At 33.0% G+C, this 19,748-nt stretch overlaps 2 protein-coding genes across 2 annotated transcripts; both read left to right on the forward strand.

Annotated features, from left to right (window-relative positions):
- Positions 1-1,963: 1,963 nt before the first annotated feature.
- LOC122316582 lies at positions 1,964-7,042 on the forward strand. The gene is made up of 8 exons (XM_043133220.1): positions 1,964-2,226; positions 2,409-3,932; positions 4,180-4,320; positions 4,421-4,475; positions 4,842-4,990; positions 5,772-5,858; positions 6,303-6,431; positions 6,684-7,042. Exons 1-8 carry the CDS (start codon positions 2,158-2,160, stop codon positions 6,804-6,806), a joined length of 2,277 nt encoding a protein of 758 aa, XP_042989154.1. The 5' UTR covers positions 1,964-2,157; the 3' UTR covers positions 6,807-7,042.
- Positions 7,043-16,579: 9,537 nt separating this feature from the next.
- Positions 16,580-18,225, forward strand: LOC122317121 (receptor-like protein 35). The gene has a single exon (XM_043134051.1). The coding sequence runs from the start codon at positions 16,879-16,881 to the stop codon at positions 18,148-18,150; it is 1,272 nt and encodes a 423-aa protein (XP_042989985.1). The 5' UTR covers positions 16,580-16,878; the 3' UTR covers positions 18,151-18,225.
- Positions 18,226-19,748: the final 1,523 nt, after the last annotated feature.

Here is a 19,748-nt window from a genome sequence, read left to right on the forward strand (position 1 = left end):
AGTTCCGAAACCTTAGACGTCGGCCGTCGTCTCTCATTCACTCTTCCTCTACCGATCGAAGATCTGTTCTTCATGGCCGTTGTCTTCTTCATGGCCGTTTTTTTTTTTGCTAGATCTACTCTTTCTTGTTGACGATGGGGTTCTTCTGTTTCTGGAAAACAAAACACACACCCGAGTTTTATCCGGAACCCGGAATCCGGTTTTGAAAAATTCGGATTTATCCGAATTCCGGCCCGTATTAGAACTGGGCTAATTCGGTGCGGGTTTTGGCCCAGATTTAATATCCAGATTTTGGTCTGGGTACACACAGATTTCCAAGTCGAAACCCGGATGAACAGGCCTAAAAGTGAGAATAAGAGTTATAGTAAGAAACTAAGAAGGAAGGGTCATAGAAACATTGAGATCCACTAGAGATATATATCTTGATGCTCTTTTGGGTAAAGCCATTACAGTTTTTAAAGCCATTATTTTTTGTATTGACATGGGCTTGCAACAAGTTTTTTTTTTTTAAGGAGATGCATTGATAGTGGTTAATGCCGTTAATAGTTCTGAGGAGAGTGGAGATGATTGTATGAAATGTCAAACTGCTAGAAAAGGTGAACCATTGGTTTGTAAGGCATGTTTGTAGGAGAGTCAATAATGTTGCACACTTATTAGCAAATATTGTTCTAGGACTCTGAGGAGAGTATTCAATTAGAAGATTATTCTCATTATATTCATTCTTTGCTCCAAAGAGAATCAATAAAGAAAGTCATTTTCTAAAAATAAAAGAAATGCACATGCTTGTCTATACCTTTTACATACATTTAGGGCCATTTGGATAAAGATGAGACATGAATTTTTTAAAATTTCTCGTAATTTTGTTTTTAAATATTACTCCGAGATAAAAATATTTTTTAATTTCAAATTTTTTACTTTTTGATTTAATCATTATATAAATCTAAAAACCAATATAACTTTTATAAACTTTAAAATAAAATACAAAATTTAATACAACTTTTATAAAATTCAAAATACAAATTATATTCAAACAATTTCTTTTTACTTTAAAATATTTTTAGTTAATTTTTTCCTCTCATTTTTTAAAAATTAAATAAAACATCTTAAACTAAAACTATTTTATTATCATTAACGTAATTTTGAGATATCATTGTCAAAACAGTACTTATTCAGACTAAGAAAAAGAAAAAAAGAAAAAAAAAGAAAAAAGAGCAGGTCGCTGTCCCTGACCGGCCTGACCTGTTACACAAGCCGTATCACAGGAATATGCCGCGAATTTCATCCATCAAACGTTACAGACAAGGGGTAAAAGCCAGAATAGATGCCCTAAAACTTTAATTAATATCTAGAAGTGAGAAATAAATATATTATAATATTATAAAATATTCAATGTTAAGCAAAAACTACACCTAAAATTTATTTCATATTTTTATCTCTCTTTTTTTAAAATCATTTTATTTTATTTTTCAAAGACTTTTTTATAAATATAAAAAGAGATAAATATAATATATAAATTAAGAAAAATAATTTAATTATAAAATAATTATATAAAAATAAATTTATAAATTAATGTCTCTAATATGATAGGTCAAATTATAAAATTATTTTATTATAAAATAAATAAAAAAATTATATAAAATTACAAGCTAATTTATAAATTTATTTCTACAAATATATCACTTCTCATGTGTTAAAGGATCGCAATGCGTTTTTTTTTTTTTTAATAAAAAAGGTTAAAAATGAGGAAAATGATAAACACAAGTTACATTTTACAATATTTTACATAATAATATTTAAAAGGAGGGATATTTTTATAAATTATCTTATAAAATTAATATTACCGTATAAAATATCTTTATTTTATAACATATATTATATAAATTATTATAAAATATGTTATGTGAATATCATTTTTCTAAAAAATTATATTACCCATTGATATTTGAAAAGATGTCAGCACAGTGAAGGTGAAACGATAGCAGGACGAAGGTGAAATAGAGGATGTCTTAAGCCTTCTGTGTATTTCATTAGATAAAGCCTCTGAGGGAGAGAGAAAGCTTGACTCCAATTTCCCCAGAGCAGAGCTCGCATCTCGGAAATTTGGGAAATCCAACACGACAATAGAAGAAGCATGCTCTGTTTGTTTTAAATTCATTAATGGCTGCTATAGCTTCAGTCCCTAAATGGATCCCGGAGGACGATATTTTGTTGAAGAACGCTCTCGAGGTACCCCTTGTCTTTCCAATTTTATCCCCTCCTTTTCCTCCCTCAAATCGAATTCAATTAAATTCCGTTGTCTTGGCTAGAATTTCTCTGTTAGCTTTCTTATGATTTGTGCGAGAGCTTGTATGTTAAACCTTACCTTCCAAATTTGTTGCTCTGATTCCGTTGTGTTCTCCGATTTACAGGCAGGTGCCTCTCTGGAGGCGCTTGCCAAAGGTGCTGTTCGCTTCTCCCGCCGATTTACGGTTCGTGAATTGCGAGATCGCTGGCGTTCTCTCCTCTACGACAACGATGTTTCTGCGGAAGCTTCTGCTCGCATGGTCGAGTACGAACTCTCTGCTTCCGGTAACCCATCGTCGGCGATCCTGCGGAATAAAAGCGTGGTGGCTCCGGCCAAAAGAAAAGCTGACAGCGTCCGTGAACAGTACTACGCGATGCGGAAGAAACTCTGCGGCCATCATGCTTTTCAATCCTTTGATTTAAGTTTTCTAGGTTCGCTGAATGAGGATGATCGCCTCCTCGGCAATGGAAGTGGTTGCCAGGCTCCGCCTGGGAGTTCTATGATTGTCCATGGTGTTGAGTGCCATTTAGGTTTTCAGAATCCGCGTGGTGAGATTTTGAATCATGTTCCTCCACTCATAAGGAGGCATGTGAATTCGGCAAATGCCATAGCAAATAGTGGCACTGAATTAATTTTTAAGCAGAACGATGCGCTGAAAGATAGTTTAGTTGAGGATTTTGGGAATAGCCCAGGCGCTGTGGATATAAGGCCGCCTTATGAGATTCCAGATATGCCTATCTGGAGAACGATCGAGGACGTCTCAGCTCCTGCAATGCCGATAAGTATGAGCCCTGGAGGTGAGGAACAGTGTGCGGGCGAGAAAATGATACTTCCCGATGATGTGGATGGGGAGCAAATACGTTCATCCGTGTATCATATTGTCCATTCGGAGCCAATTTTGAAAGATGGAAATGCCAGTGGTTTTGTGGATCTTTCGGATTGTCTATTGAACCTCGCAAATGAGGACGAGCTTCCGTTCGCGGACGAAGATGCAAAAGACGCCTCGAATAAGCCTTGTTGCGATAGTGATAATTCAATTCCGTTGAGTTGTCTGAATAAGGCTCATGAAGATTATGTTGTAACTGATGTTTGTGAACCTCGAACATTGGTTTTAAATGCGGGATTGGATGCTGCTGCTGATTCGGCTCAATCTGGTCTTATTGATCGGCATAGTCTTTGTTCCTCCGTAGTCGGTATGACTTCGTCTACATCGGTGCCTGATCATCTTCGTCCAAAACTTTACGACGGAGAGATGGAATGCACATTGAATACCGAGGATCCGGAAATCCCATTCAATGACCACATATGCTTATCTACTGCATTTGCTTATACTTCTATATGGCCAAATTATAAGGAGACCACTAAACCATCCTCCTCTACCCATCAAACGAACGGTGAACGTGAAATAAACTTGAAGAAAAAAGATGAAAATTCTTCTCCATCTTTAACTCGCATGGTGGCTCTAGAACCAGTACCAGAGACTCGTTCAAAGCATCCAATTGTTGGTTTTGGAACCAAACCTGGATGGCCTGATGGTAACCATCTTGCCGTGGACTCCCAGGAGAGCATCATTATTGACCCAAGCCAACTAGGCAGATCCACGCATGCAACTCCAAAGTCAGCCATGGATGGAGCTCTAAAAATAAAGGTGCATGTCAAAATTAAGTTCGTTTATGATATAAATAGCACCTGCATTTCTTCTTTGGTAACTTTCATATGTAGCTAAGCTAATGAATCCAATTTTAGGTCTTGAACCCGCCACCTGGTTTTTGGAACCAGGGGAGGGAGTACCATTTGAGCTCGGTTTAATTAGGTTTGGTTGCTTTGTATAGAGCAGCAAGTTCATGGTTGTGCCTGTTCCAAATGCTTTTCCTTAGAATGCTTGTTGTACACAGGAAACCAATGCTTCAGAACTACATGCACGGCCAGGTTCCACTCAACCAGGTTTTGAACCAGAAGCAAATTCGCCAACACTGGACCAGGAAGAATCTGATGATGATGATTACGTACCTTCCTTTTTTGATATTGAGGCAATGGTAAGAAATTAATGGTTGTGTCTAAGGAAATTTATTATGATACTCTATTTAATTAACTTTGAGGTTCTGCCTCTGATAGTTTATTGATGTTATCTTTCAGATACTTGAAATGGACTTGTGTCCAGGTGATCAGGATCCATATGTTAGTAGAGAAGGTAATAGGTCCAACTAGGTTATTTGTTCTGTGCATGCATTTCTTTCTTATGAACAAACTTAATCTGGAGAAATTTGCTTTTCAGGTGATGTATAGGAATTTACTTGAGTTTCTAGGCATCAATGATTCGTGGTTGTAGATGCTTTATAGTTACAGATTTCATATGCATATACATACGAGCATATCTTTAATACAGATTGTTTTTTAGTTGACTTGCTTCTATTATGTTATCAACAATTTTTTGTTTAATTGTAAAGTCAACCCACCAACCAATCAATATCAAGGAGTTCATTGTTCTAGATGAGAAAGGAAATATATTGCACTTCTCATCATAATTTGCATTTGATTTAATTTTTTTCATTTCCAGTCTTACGTTATCAGCATCAGGATACGAAGAGGAAAATCATAAGGCTGGAACAGTGTGCTCGATCTTCTATGCAGAGAGCCATTGCATCTCGAGGTGCACTTGCAATTATGTATGGCCACCATCTGAAACACTATATTAGGAAGACTGAGGTACAGTTTCTGACTTTTGACCATCTGAATTATTCAGTTAGCTTCATTTATGGTCAATGAACGGCTTGCTTGCATCATGGACTTAACTCTAGTTAAATTTTCTTCTTTTTTACAGTGGAGATCTGATGTTTTTCATATTTTTTTGCCGAATTGTCAATATATACTAGTATCTTTTTATGCAGTTTTAGTACATCATACAAAAGTTTGATCTGCTGTTGGTTTAGTGCATCTTCCTGTGAACTTATACTAGCTTCAGAGAGATTTGGGTACTGTTTAGGAGTTTTTCCTTTTTATGCTGCGCCATCATAATACTAATTTTTTTTATTGGCACTGAGTGTCGGGGGATCAAAGTCCTAACTAATCCCGGGGGTGCATAGGCCCTCAACTATGGAGTTTTCCACAAGTGCACCTTATGTTATTTAAGGGGAAGTTCCCCTAGTTCGATAGCCCCTATAAATTGTTTGCATCAAGGATTCGAACCGTAGACCTAGAGGGAGCATACTACCAAGACCAAGGCTTTTACCGCTTGAGTCAGCCCCTTGAGATTTCAGAATACTACTCTTAAATTGCACTTAGAGTCCAAGTGAATTTAGCTTTGTAGTGACCATAGAGGTCTAAATTAGATCTAAAATTCAATACGGATGATTGATACAAATTCAGCACTATTCAAACAGGATTTTTGAGCATACTATCAGTACAATAGGCTGAATGTGTTTTTACTTGTAAATTTTCATGTGTGATTGTTCTCTTGTTCTTAGTGCAATGTGTTTCTGTATTACAGGTTATAATTGGCAGAGCAACAAATGACTTTGAAGTTGATATTGACTTGGGAAGAGAAGGACTTGCTAACAAAGTATCTAGACGGCAGGTGGGATTTATTTGAGTGTTCTCGATGCAATGTTTTGCATATTTTGTGAGTATTGATGCTTTGTAAGAGTTTTCTTGAGTCTATATCATTTGCCAATCCTACATAAAAGAGGTGACGTGTTCTTTTCTACCAAAGTGAGTTTAGTGAGTCACATTTTGGATGTCAGTTCCCTAGCAAGGCAACTCCTGAATTTATTTAAAAAAAAAAATATCTTTTGCTAAATTGCAGGCAGGAAAGAAAATAATGATATGATGGAAATGGGGGCCAAACTATTTATAATTACTAACTAGAAAAGGTCAAGGGTCCCAATGTTGGTTGGGCTTCCCTAAGCACTCTTGCAATGGGTTAATGTTCTCAGAATATATTCATTGCCTTTGAATTCAGGGATTCTAGAAAGAATCTCTCCTGGTATTCAATTATAACTGGTGTTCATTATTGTGCTAGGCTCTTATAAAGATGGAAGAAGATGGTTCTTTCTTTCTGAAGAATCTTGGCAAGAGATCAATCTTTTTGAATGGCAAAGAAGTTTCTCGGGGACAGCTTCTGAGACTTAATACTGGTAGTTTGATTGAGGTAAATGGCTTCCCATCTTTTGGTGCTGTAATGCCCACTATTTCCTGGAGTTCTTTGATGCCGTTCAAATTCACCAGTTTTCTATGTGTCATTAATTCATGTAAATTGGATTCCCTCCTTTATGTGATTCTCCAACAAAACAGAATTTGCCATTGTATTCTTTCTTAGTGTGGGCAAGTTATTATGGCATTGAAATGCTCGTGCTCAAAATTGATAACAAAATGAAATTTATTATAAATGATGAATGTGCAGATTAGAGAAATGGCATTTGTGTTTGAGATGAATCAGAAATCTGTGAGGCGGTATCTAGTGGACCTTGCCAAAAGAAGCCAAGAAAACACCAAATTTGAATGGTCATCGGAGGGGGGCCCATAAAAGAGAAGCGATAGAAGGTACAAACTTTTTCCTCGTTTTGTAATTCATCTCATGAATAGCCAGTTTCAACTGTATTTGTTAACCCTTGTACTGGGAGCATCCTCGTGCTACATGCTACAAAACAATATTATGTATATGCTTTCTCCCGAAGGAATGTATATATATATATATATATGTCCACATAGAAGTAGAAATAGTTTAGAATTTAAGCACTGATAGCATCAAGTAGCGATTCATTTCCCGTTTGATTCTGTTTTCTATTATTGCTCTATGCAGTTAGGGGTAGTTGTTGATGCATGCATATTTTCAAGACATCAGATGTCCATATTGCCAATGCTTTTGTTGTTAGCTCATGTCTTTGGCTAATTGGTGTACTCCACTCGCCAATTAATGGCCTAAGCAATATTTCTTTGTGCACTATCTTTTTCATCAGTAATAATTCACACTCAGATAATAATTATCATCACTATTCACTAGAATCTGGTAGCCCAAGTTCCTATGTGTACATGTTTTCTTTTGGGGTGCTCAATTGCATAGGATCATGCTTTATTGTAATTTCACCTAGTATATACTGCCCGCATTTCATATTTCTCCTTCCAGATACAAAAATGAATAATGAAATCAAGAAAAATAAATAAATACAAATGAATAAAAACTAAAAGCTCACTTATACTCATTTGCCTTAAATTCTTCTTTTTTATTTATCGGAAACCAGATCCTTAAAAAAAATGCTTTTGGGGGCATGGGTTTTGATGCTTGTCTACATTATTCATATATATATACATATATAGTAGAAAAAGAGGACGTGCGATGCACGTGTACCTAGTTGATATTTTTCCTACATTCTAGAACTTCAAAATTTTCGACTTTAACTATACACGGGCAGAATTTTATCTATATTCTAACAAATATTTTTGCTCAATAAATATTGTACATATTATCTGCAAAATATTCATAACAACATAGAACTTCCATAAATATATTTACAACTACATATGAATACTTTGTACTTATATATTACAATAATTGAAAGTTAAAAAAAAAAAAGGTCTAAATACTCATCCTACTCTTCCTGGGATGTTATTAACAGACAATACAAAAGCCGCAGTCTTCCAGATACATTCATTTGTGCGCCCAATACTATCATATATTCATTATCTTGGATTTTATTTGCAATGTCCTCAAGATATGGTAGGTGTTCTTGTAACGATGAAAACATATAAAAACATACTGTATTAAATTTTTTAAATGTATTTAAATGTATAGATTTTACCTCGCGTGTATGTTCTATAAGATCAATTGTTGCACAACCCAAAATTTGTTTTGCTAAGGATTCAAAAATAACCATTGGTGTTGATGCGCTATTATCATACACATCTAAATAAACTCGACACCTAATAGTAGTGAATAAATTATTATTTGTTAAACCTAACAAATTAAACTTGTAGGGTTTTTCAAATTTATTAAAATTTTTTAATTAAAATTTTCAAAGTTTATTGTATGACTTAACATAGATTGGACCTGTAGGGTTTATTTTTCTCTACTTAAATGACACCGTATAGAGGGATTCGAAATTAAACATTATCACATGAACTAAACCCAACAAATAATCAACATTTTAAATTTAAGCATATGCACATTTTGAAATTCACAACACACAATTCAGAAATTCTCATTCTTCATCTCCATTTCATCCCAACCAAATCTCCAATCTCCATATCTCAAAAAAATATAAAAAACAAACAAAATCATTCAAAAAAGGGTAAATAAAGAAATTTTATTTTTTTAAAATAAGATATTTGGTTTAAAAAAATAAAATTATATCGTCATTGCTAGTGCAAATATGAGGCTTTCTGCAATTTTAAATATTTTTATGATTGGATCAATGGAATTGCTTAAAGCCGATCCAAAATTGTTTTCAATTATTTTTTTCAGTAATGTATCGTTTTGTACTACCTTGAGAATTTGAATTAATAATTAAAGTAAAACATCAAAACAAGAGAAAATACATTTTTAGTGAAGAAGACAATATAAAATTTATAAGGCATTTAAATAAGAAATGGAATCAATTTTTTTTTAAATAAGTTGTTTACCATGTACACAATGTAACAGCAGATGGAAGAATTTAATTTCGATAATCATTTCAATAATATATTATTATTTGTTAAATAAAACTATATTAACATATTAGAATTTAATTTGTTAATATTTATTTATTAAAATTTTATGAACATTTGTCATATTATCTAAACAAAACTGATCATATAATTAGCATAGAATTTTTACGATCAAAAGCAAGATTCATATACTAAATGAAAAAATTTAAATAAACCATGTGCTAGTAGCTAGGTCCACAGACATGTAACAATGTATTTTTTCCTGACTTAAAAAAAAATAAAACAGGAGATAATATATGTTGGACATATATGATAATATATTATTAAAAACCAACATGAAATTTATATTTGATTTAAATGAGAAATGTAATAAACTTTTTTAGATAAGTTGTTTACTATGTATACAATGCAACAACAAATGGTAGAATTAAACATGTACCCAAAACAATTAGGGACGAAGCCCAATTCTTCAGTACCTAATTTCGACCCAAGCCCCAATTATAAATTGTAAAAGTTTTCAAATATTGTTACTAAATTTGGACTAATTATTAAAGTAGAAATTAAAGGAAATAAAACACTGCAAAAATAAATATAAAAAAAAGGTAAGATTTAATTTTCTTACTACAAATTTATGAACAATTATCATATTAATTTTAAAAAAATTTGAACAGACTATATGCTAATAGTTAAGTTCAAAATTATTTATAAGATTATTTATTTCTTACATACGAAGAAAGAAAAAGAAAAAAAAAAAAAAAAAAAAAAAAAGCCGAAGCCTTCTTTGCCAATTTCCTATGAAAGACCCAGTCTAGCCTAGCCCACTCCAAGTTATGTATATCTCACATATCAAGCAAATTTTTTAATTAAATTAAGCTAATAGCCCAGCTCACTGCAACGCGATACGACACCATTAAGTCATCGAGAAATCATAGTATAAAATTTTTATGATCAGAAGTGAGAGTTGTGTAATATTCAAATTAATACTGTTACAAATTTTTTTTCTTAATAATTTTAATATAATTTTTTATGAATTTGGAGTTGAAATTTCAAAATTATCTGTAATAGGGTCTAATGTGTATATATATATATTTAAATCACCAAGTATTTTTTTATTTCCCCATAGGACACTAACAAATTCAAAATTTTTTTAAAAATTATTATTAATTTTGGAATAAATATTAGAGCATAAATTTTTAAAAATAAAGTTTTACAATAATGTAAATTTGATTTTTTTCAATATTTTAAATTCTTAATATAAATTTATGTACAATTTAAATACAAAGTGAAAAAATTTAAATAAACTGTGTGCCAGTAGTTAGATCTACAAACATGTAATAATGAGTTTTTTTTTTTTTTTTTTTTTTTTTTTTAATTTGAAAAGAAAAATCCGGCCTAATGCTAGGCCCAAACTCAGCAACAAAGCCCAGCCCAAAACTTCAAAATGATACTGTTTTCAAAACAAGAACCCTCAACCCACCCCATTTCTAACCCTAAAAGGGTGCCGTTTTATTAAAAAAAAAACCCTAACCATACCCGATACTATAATTTATAAATCCATCTTTTTTCTTCTATCTCTCTCTCTCTCTCTCTCTCTCTTCCATTCCTTCATTCGGCCCTGAGAATCCCAAGAAGCCCTCACAGAAATCTCTCTTTCTCTCTCTCTGTTACTTGCTCACATTCTCTACAACATTTTTTTACCTTATTTGTGTTTCTCCATGCTTCTCCTCGATTTTTTCTCTCTCCCCATGACTTCGTCTCTCCCTCGTCTTTCTCTCTTCCTTTCTCTGTTACCTACATTCTCGGCAACAATTTTTTTAACCTTATTTCTGTGTTTTCTCGATGTTTCCCTCCATTTTTTTTTCTTTGATGTGGATCTTGGTGCTTGATTGTGTTGTTTTTGGATTTGGTGAAAATCTTCAGAAAGGTAGGTTTTTTTTAATCTTGATTTCTATTTTCTTGCATGTAGACATTGGTGTTCGATTTCTATTGTTCATGGATTTGGTAAAAATCTTTGGAAAGCTAGGGGTTTTTTTAATCTAGATTTCTATTTTCCTACATATAGACGTTGGTGTTCAATTTCTGTTGTTCATGGATTTGCTAACATTTTTTAGAAAGCTAGGGTTTTTTTCAATGTCGTGTTTTAATTTCGTGGATGTAGATGTCGGTCTTGCATCTGTGTTCTTGGATTCGCAAAAAATCTTCACAAAGCTAGGGTTTCCCCCCCCCCCCCCCCCCCCCCCCTCTCATTGAAGGAACACCATGGCTGTTGGTTAATTCTTCTTCTTCTTTTTTTCTTTTTTTTTTTCACTTTTGTTTGTTGGATTCTTCTCCATTTTTTCTTTGTTGGATGTAAATGTGGTGTTCGATTTGTATTTGTCCAAATGGAGTTTCTTTTTTTGGGTTTTTGAATGTGAAGATGTAGGAGTTTTATTTTCTCCAAACGGGTTTTCTTTTTTGGGTTTCTCGGTTGCATGTCTAAATTGTTGTTCTTCTGAGTGTGTGTGTGTGTGTTTTTTTTTTATGTTCATTATCTTTGTTTTCTGTCGATAGGGTCTAAATGTGAAGAGGAGCCTGTGCAAATTTTGAAAGCATTTTTATCAATTATATGTTGTTTACTGCAATCCATGAGTTGGGCTTGGACTTGGCAACAATATGATGTCTTTTTTTAAAAAATTGGCAGTGTGTTAAATGCAGTTCCATTACATAGGTTTTGTTTTTGTGCTTGAAAAATATATAGTATTGCCTAGATGACTAATATAAGAGGGGGGTGAATTGTGTTGTATTTAAAAATTAATATTTATAAATCAAATACACAATATAAAATATAAACAAAGTACGAAGCAACAATAAATATAAAAAGTAAGGGTAAAAGAAAATCAAACTCAGTATGTTAACGAGATTCGGCTTCATTGCCTACGTCCTCGCCTTAAGTTATTCCTTGAGAATTTCCAAATTCACTATTCAACCTCCTTCAGGTAAAGATAGAAACCTATTAAATCTTTGAACAATACTGTTACAAAGGATCCGTATAGAACACCCTCTATACTTGCAATCACCTTACACATGATGATTCAACTATTCATTGTATAGAATATTTTCTACACGCACAAGGGTTATATACACATTTTTACTGATACAAGAGTTGATAATGAATAGGTTATTAGAGAACCCTCATCAATAAGTGAAATAATAACATTACAACGCAAATTGTATCTTTTTCAAAATGAATAAGGATTAAGGCTCAATGTTTAATGAAGAGAAAATGAAAGTTTTGAATGAATGTTGTATGTTCTTAGTGTTGTGAATATGAAGCTCTCAAATGATCTATTTATAGGCATATGAGATTTCATATTCAAATTTAAAAAGATTCACATGTCAAAAACAACATTATTACATTATTCACTTTTTCAAAATATTGAAATAAAAGTTTATTCTTTTTCATTTGTCAAAGATAATATCATTCACTTTTCAAAAATTTCAAACCTAGTTTTTTTACTTTTCGCATATGATAAAAGGAGTACTATTTATTTTTCGAAAATTTTAAACAAAATCATTTGCTTTTTGCACAAATCAAAAAGAGCATAAATCACTTTTGAAAATTTAGATAAAGCATGCGCATGTGAAAGATGACAATCAATCATTTTTAATATTTTTAAATTTTCAAACAAAATCATATACTTTTTGCATAAGTCAAGAAGAGCATCAATCACTTTTGAAAGTATTCAAATAAAGCATGCATATATGAAATATATATTTTAATGTTTTATGATAAAATATTAATTTTGAGCCTTAATCATAATTTTGAATTTTTTCAAGAGATGTACAAAATTACTCAATGAGTTTTAATGTGAACTTGTTCTATTCTTACTAATGTTTGGTTCCTTGATGTGCTTGACTCCATTGTGTAGGCAACTTGAGCTTGAAATTTCTTTATTTTTTGAATTCATTTATTATCATTAAAATCCATGTGTAGATATATAATTACACGAAACTTAAAATCTTGAGTTCAACATATAGATTTCTAGTTGATAAGCTATAAATGTTGCAATGGTTTTTTGCACATCCTATTGTTCGCTGCTGATCGATGCAAATCCAGATGATCCTCTAGTGCAATCGTTTACTTGAAGAGGAAAATTATGAAGACCACCGATAATTTCTCTACTCTCTCGTCATCGATGACCCATTCCCTGATTTTGATTTTCAAATTATTTTCCTATGCAAAGTTGGGGATGGTCCAAAGTTGCCTTCTGGTATGGCGTGCTCAGGTCTCCTTTAAGTGTTTTGCTGTGTTTGCCATCTAATGCCTAGCCGTGCATAGAGGCTCTGCATTTGTTTTCTTGGTTTGACAACCCAGAGCAAGACTCCGTCTCTTGTGAATTTGGTGTGCATCGTGGTTGGCTGTGGGGCTTCTATGGAGGTGCTATAAAGGTGGTGCAATCAACACTGAAATGAGAGGAAGGAGAGGCACAAACTGAGAGCATAGGAGCAGAGGAAGACGATAGAATTTGAGAGAGCAGATGATGATAGTTATAGAGTAGACATGTGATTTGGACAAAATACGAAGACGGTGGAATTGATAAATCTCCAGAAAGTGAGTGAGGCAGTGAAGCAAAGAGGATTTACACAAAATATAAGGTGGTGGTAGTGTTTTATTAGAAGACATTGAGAAGCAGTGGAAGTATTTGGTCTTCAAGAAAGTGGTAAATGAAAGAGGATTTAGACGAATGACGAAAGTGGTAGAAGTAGGACGTGGAAGCGGTGAAAAAGAAAATGTGAATAAATGAGCAAAAGCGTAAATACACAATAAAAATACAAGATTAACAAGGGAAGCGGCGGACACCTGCCTCCTTATTGCCGCTTATTAGTATATAGATAGGAAAATTCTATGTGCAGTTATTTTTGCGGACTCTTTTGTGCACTTCAGTGATATGATTGGTTGTGTATTAAAAAAAATTAATCTAACCAATCATATCAGTGGAGTGCGCAGGGAGTGCGCAAAAATGTCTGTACGTAGCATTACTCATATAGATATATTCCTAACTGCAACAAACCCTTCGGTATATGCAACTAATTTATTTGAAAGGACATCAAAGGCAACACTAAAGACTTGAAATGCAGAGAAGCCCTCTCCAATTTCACAGAATTCCCTAATTGCTGCAACAATGAGCAAACACTTGCCGCATATGCGACTAAGAAAAGAGGAGCAAAACCAGCAAAAGAGTTTTCCTTACATTGTCATTAGAGTGGTGGTCGTTCGTTAAGTGCTTCTCATTTGGAAAAAGTGAAAGGTCGAGATTTTTGTTGTTGCATGATGCATGTGTGGCCGAAAGGAAGAATAGATTCACTGTGTTGGTAAGGACAGGAGCATGGAATGCGTCAGCCATCAATCTGGTAAAGGCATCTAATTTAGGTCCATGAAAAAGCCGTAATTGGAGTTACTCCTCAGATTCCCCCACAGGAGTCGAAAGGGGGAAAAAAAGTACTAAAAAGAAAAAAAAAAAATCTTTTCCCGAACATCCTTGTATTGAACTCAGTAGAAAATATTCATCTCCTCAGAAGTGAGACCGCACATAGACATGCTTTTGAATGGATTTCATTTTTAATTCAACACTAATGCGAGTTATTTATATTTTACTCTGCAAAAATAATAGCTGGCAGTGGCCATCCATGTGAAAGAGGATAAATGGGCATGCAACCTTGATTTACTCCAACTGTAGCTTTACCATTGAGCCATGCGAAGCTCTGTCAGTGCCATCGGACGATACAACAAAAGAAACAAACAATAACAAAGAAGACAGACAGACGATGAAATTACCTTATTAACGAGATTGAACTTGAAAGGTCATGGCCCATTGCAATTTGATTCATTGTCCTATTATCTGCTTTAGGCCGTATACAATAATTGCAGCATGCTTCTTCTGTTACCCTATCTTGATTTTGATTGGGGGGTCATCCTCCACTTTACCCTCCACCGGAAAATTCTTTACCCTTTGACAGTTTTTATTCATTTATTTATACATTTCTAGCCTTTTTATGTGAGTCTTGTGAAAAATTCATTGATTGCAAGTCTATCTAAAACACTAAATTTTAAAATTCATTGAACATAAATAAATAAAATTCAAGCTAAACTAGGAAAAAAAAAAAAAAAAACAAAAACAAAAACAAAAGGAGATTTCATATCGTAACTCAAGGATGTAAAGGTCAAAACCATTTTGTAACCCAAAAAATATGAGTCGAAATTACAATTAAAACTCTCCTATATCACTTACAGAAACTAATTGAGCCTATTTTAACAAGTAAAAATCTAATTGTAAGTACAATTACGTATTAATATGTGCATCAATCTAATGTGATTGATTAAAAAGTAGATTTTATTAAAAATATTGTTAATTTAAATTTTAAATATGAAGAAATTAATATTAGTACGCATATTAATATGTAACTTTGATTATACGTAACAAAACTCTTTTAACAATCAGAACAATTATACTTTTTGCTAAACTTGTGGGTGATTGTAGAGAGATTATTATAATTTTTTTAAATTTTTATGTAAAATATAATAAATAAATTCATATTTTTTCAAATTTTAAATATTAAAAAATTATATTCTAACAATATTTTATTTAACTTCCAATTTTTATCTTATCTCATTGGAGATCTTACTTTTTATATTTTTTCCCCTACATTTTCTGATGTCAAGATATTGTGAAGACGTAATTTGTTTTAGAAATGCCTTTTTTAATCAAATCATTGTTGGTTATGGTAGTTGGTTGGCTTCAAAGGCTTCAAAATTCAAAGTTCGTTAGCACTAACTAACAGATGTGCATATAGCAACCAACAAACTCTTTTACTTTAGAATGGATATCCATAGTAACCAATGCATCATAGTGCTAATTGAAAAGAAGAATAGTGCTATTCCATTTTAAATAATTTTATATATTGATTATTTAAATAATATTTATACCACTTAAAAATAATACTATTTATTCATCTTAGAGGTATAAACAAGTTGAGTCAAATTCTAAAAGCGTGATACATTGAGTAGAAACTAAAATATCTAAACAATAATCGGAGAAAATCAAAATTATAGTATACTCTAAAGCAATGAATTGACCTAAAAACTCATCATGTATCAGTTCTATGTATCAATAAACTTTTCAAGTGATATAAACTAGAAGATTATTGTTACATATAGTTGTGAAGTGTGTAAATATTATACAGTCGTTTTGAAAAAAAAATGATGTTTACTATTAAAAAATTAATTTTTTTCATATAATTCCTATATTTATTTAATTTTTTAAAATAATTATAAGATATTTACACACTCACAATTCTAAATATAAACAGTTCAACATGCTAGGTGAGATGCATTTTATCAATTCTAATATCCCCTTAAATGATTGATAGATGAGTGAAAAAGAAGGTATAATTTTTTAATGATTAAATATTATATTAAAGAACAACAAATAATACCTTTTAAATAGTAAATAACATTTGTAGGTTAACAATTTAGATCAATAGTTAAAAAAAAAAAAAATTAGATCAATAGTTGCTTTTATTTATTTATTTTAAAGATCAATAGTTAGTTAACATATGTACATACACACCAATTCAGCACACGTCACCATAGATCAAGTAAAGGTGTCGCTACGGAAACAAAGACACTCAGAAACTGGAACACCCCCTCTACCCTCAACACTAACGTCCAAACCCAATTGCCATATAAAAATGCTTAAGACAAAGGGCTCTGACATGTGAGTGCGCCCCTTAAACCACTCACAAACCCAGAACAAATAAAGCAAACATCTTTCATTCCGACCTCCATAACCAACGGCCATGATTAACTGGGTGTCTTCCCTCTCTCCTCTCTCTCTCTGTAATCTCTAGCCCACATCAGATAATCTAAATTCCCACAAATTCCTCCCAGAAGAGTAAAAAACAGTGAAGATTTGCAAATGGGTTTTCCCAAATTCTCTGTTTCTTCCGTGTTTCTGATGGTTGTGGTTATGGGTCTGTCTTCTGGTGCAGAATCAAAGACGTTTTGGGAGGACATTGAGGTTTTGAAGGAGCTGAAGAACGGGCTTGAGCCCCGCTCAGTGAGTCCAGGCTCATGCGTCAGCTCTTGGGACTTCACCGTTGATCCCTGCGATAACCTCTTCAGCGACCGCTTCACCTGCGGCTTCAGGTGCGACCTCGTCGTCTCGGGAACGAGCCGAGTCACGGAGATCGGTCTTGACCAGGCGGGTTACAACGGTTCTCTCTCGTCTACTTCTTGGAATCTCCAGTACTTGGAATCCCTTGACCTCTCCGGAAACTTCTTCTCCGGTCCGATTTCTAGCTCGCTCGCTAACCTGACTAGGCTGCGCCGCTTGGGTCTGTCGAGAAACTCTCTCTCCGGCGAGATACCTACCTCGATTGGCTCACTCTCTGAGCTCGAGGAGCTTTATCTCGATAACAACAATCTCCAGGGAACAATCCCGGCGAGTATGAACAACTTGGTGAACTTGAAACGGCTCGAGCTTCAATCAAACAAGCTCGCTGGAGTGTTTCCCGAGTTGGGTTCTTTGAAAAACCTTTACTTCTTGGACGCCAGCGACAATGCCATCTCCGGCAAAATCGCGGGGGCGTTTCCGGCTTCCTTGATTCAAATATTGATGAGAGACAACGTCTTAGAAGGAACAATGGCCCCTGCCAGTTTCAGAAACTTGGACTATCTGCAAGTACTCGATCTGAGTCACAACCGTCTCAGTGGCTCCGTTCCAGCGCTTCTTTTCGACGCCCTTCCATCTCTGCAGCAACTCGCGCTCTCATTCAACCACTTCTCCTCCATACAAGTCCCAGCGTCCATGGCCACCCAAAGCGAGCTCATAGCCATTGATCTCAGCAACAATGAGCTCCACGGCTTTCTACCCTTGTTCATGTCCTTGATGCCAAGGCTCTCCGCTTTGTCGCTCGAGAACAACAAGCTCACGGGCATGATACCAACTCAGTACGCCTTCAAAGCCGTCATGCCCGGACCCGGAATCTCACCTTTCGAGAGGCTCTTGCTCGGTGGGAACTACTTGTTCGGAGCCATACCGGACCCTCTAATGGGTCTCAAACCGGGTTCTATAAACATGAGGCTGGTGGACAACTGTTTGATAAGGTGTCCGGCCATTTTCTTTTTCTGTCTGGGTGGCCAGAAATCTTTGGCCGAGTGTAAGAGCTTCAGCCCTTTAATTCCTTGAACAGTGTGACTATATGTCTGTGACTCTGTATAATTGATGGTGTTATTAATTTGATCTGTATCTCTTATCTGGTTATGATTGCTTTCCACTTTCGGAACATTCATTTGATCTTGTGATTTACAGCATCCACGTTAGTTTTTTTAAATTATTTTTTATTTTTAAATTTAACTCATTTTATAAAAAATTGGCCCATATTAAATTAATCAATTTTTTTTCATCCCAAATATAAATTATAATAATTTTATCTTTTTCTTTAAAAATGAAAAGTCCTATTATAAGTTTTTATTAATTATTTATTAATTTAATCTTTATCTCTTATGTTATTTTCTTATATTTTAAGATTATTATATTATAAATGTGACATAGATTGTATATATGAAATTTTTATTTATGTATATATGAGATTATTATGTTATATATTGTTAGATTGTAAAAATAAAAATAAATATGATTGTTGGAAATTATTGAAGATTAAGAAAAGAAAATAAAAAAATAATAAAAAAATATAAATTTATTAAAAAATATAAATAATAATATTTAATTATTTTTAAGAATGTGATAGCTAATATAATGTAAATGTTAAGTGTTGAGTGGTTAACTAAAAATTGATATATATTTTTCAAATTTTAAAGTTTAGAATAGTCAATTCAATGCCAATGGCTATAAATATCCTGCCAAGCTTTCTAAAACTAGGAATAGTTACACAATACTAAAAATTTTATTTTATTTTATCTTAATTTATTATTATAAATTTTTTTAAATTTTTATATAAAATATAATAAATAATTTAATTTTTTTAAATTTTAATATAAAATTAATATTAAAAAATTATATTATAATAATATTTTATTTTTTATTATTTAAAACATCTCACTTATAACCAAATAGAGCTTAACATGCATTGCAGCAATGCCTTAAGAAAAATAAATACATGTATACGTTAAAGAGAAATTCTACACATTATCTTACACCACATATTTTATATATTAAAATATTATTTTTTATTTTTTTATTTTTTATTTTATTTTATTCTTATTAAATTAATTAAATTATTCTATTTATTATTTACATACTATATATTTATTATAAAAAAATAAAAAAAATTAAAATAAATATAATATATGAAATGTGAAGATGATAAGAAGATTCTCTTTACGTTAAAATATATCTATAGATGCTGATTGAGTACGTAAAGTAGTGAGTAGTAATCGTGAAGAGGATGGCGACGGATGGCGAAGGTGTGGATAGAAGAAGGCTGGATTTTGGTTGTGTTTCCTCGATCGATCTGACAGATGAACGTTGTAGCCACGTGATTGTTTTTGTTTTTGTATTACAATTTAGAGAGAGTGGTACGCCCCACGAGGTCCCTTGAGTTTTATAATTTTATTTATCCTTTAATTGTACTTTTCAATTTGCAGAGTCTCCCGTGAAATATCATTGTACTATAATGTAATGATGTTCAGTACTGAGAATATCTTCAAGGAGCTCGTAAATAGAAGACAAGACATAGATAAATTATTGTGGTAAAAAAGTTATTGCCATGTCGTAACATGTCACGTCATCCCTGCCACGTGCGCTCGTAAATTGATAAGAAGATG

This window comes from Carya illinoinensis, chromosome 7 (assembly GCF_018687715.1).
Source record: "Carya illinoinensis cultivar Pawnee chromosome 7, C.illinoinensisPawnee_v1, whole genome shotgun sequence".
In the NCBI taxonomy this organism is placed as follows: Eukaryota; Viridiplantae; Streptophyta; class Magnoliopsida; order Fagales; family Juglandaceae; genus Carya; species Carya illinoinensis.

Bases quoted from the DNA above. Each gene is read 5' to 3' on its own strand.
- LOC122316582 (XM_043133220.1), top strand. From the start codon at position 2,158: ATGGCTGCTATAGCTTCAGTCCCTAAATGGATCCCGGAGGACGATATT. The intron at 4,321-4,420 runs GTAAGAAATTAA...GTTATCTTTCAG, and splicing joins TTTTTGATATTGAGGCAATG to ATACTTGAAATGGACTTGTG. The intron at 5,859-6,302 runs GTGGGATTTATT...TTATTGTGCTAG, and splicing joins ACAAAGTATCTAGACGGCAG to GCTCTTATAAAGATGGAAGA.
- LOC122317121 (XM_043134051.1), top strand. From the start codon at position 16,879: ATGGGTTTTCCCAAATTCTCTGTTTCTTCCGTGTTTCTGATGGTTGTG.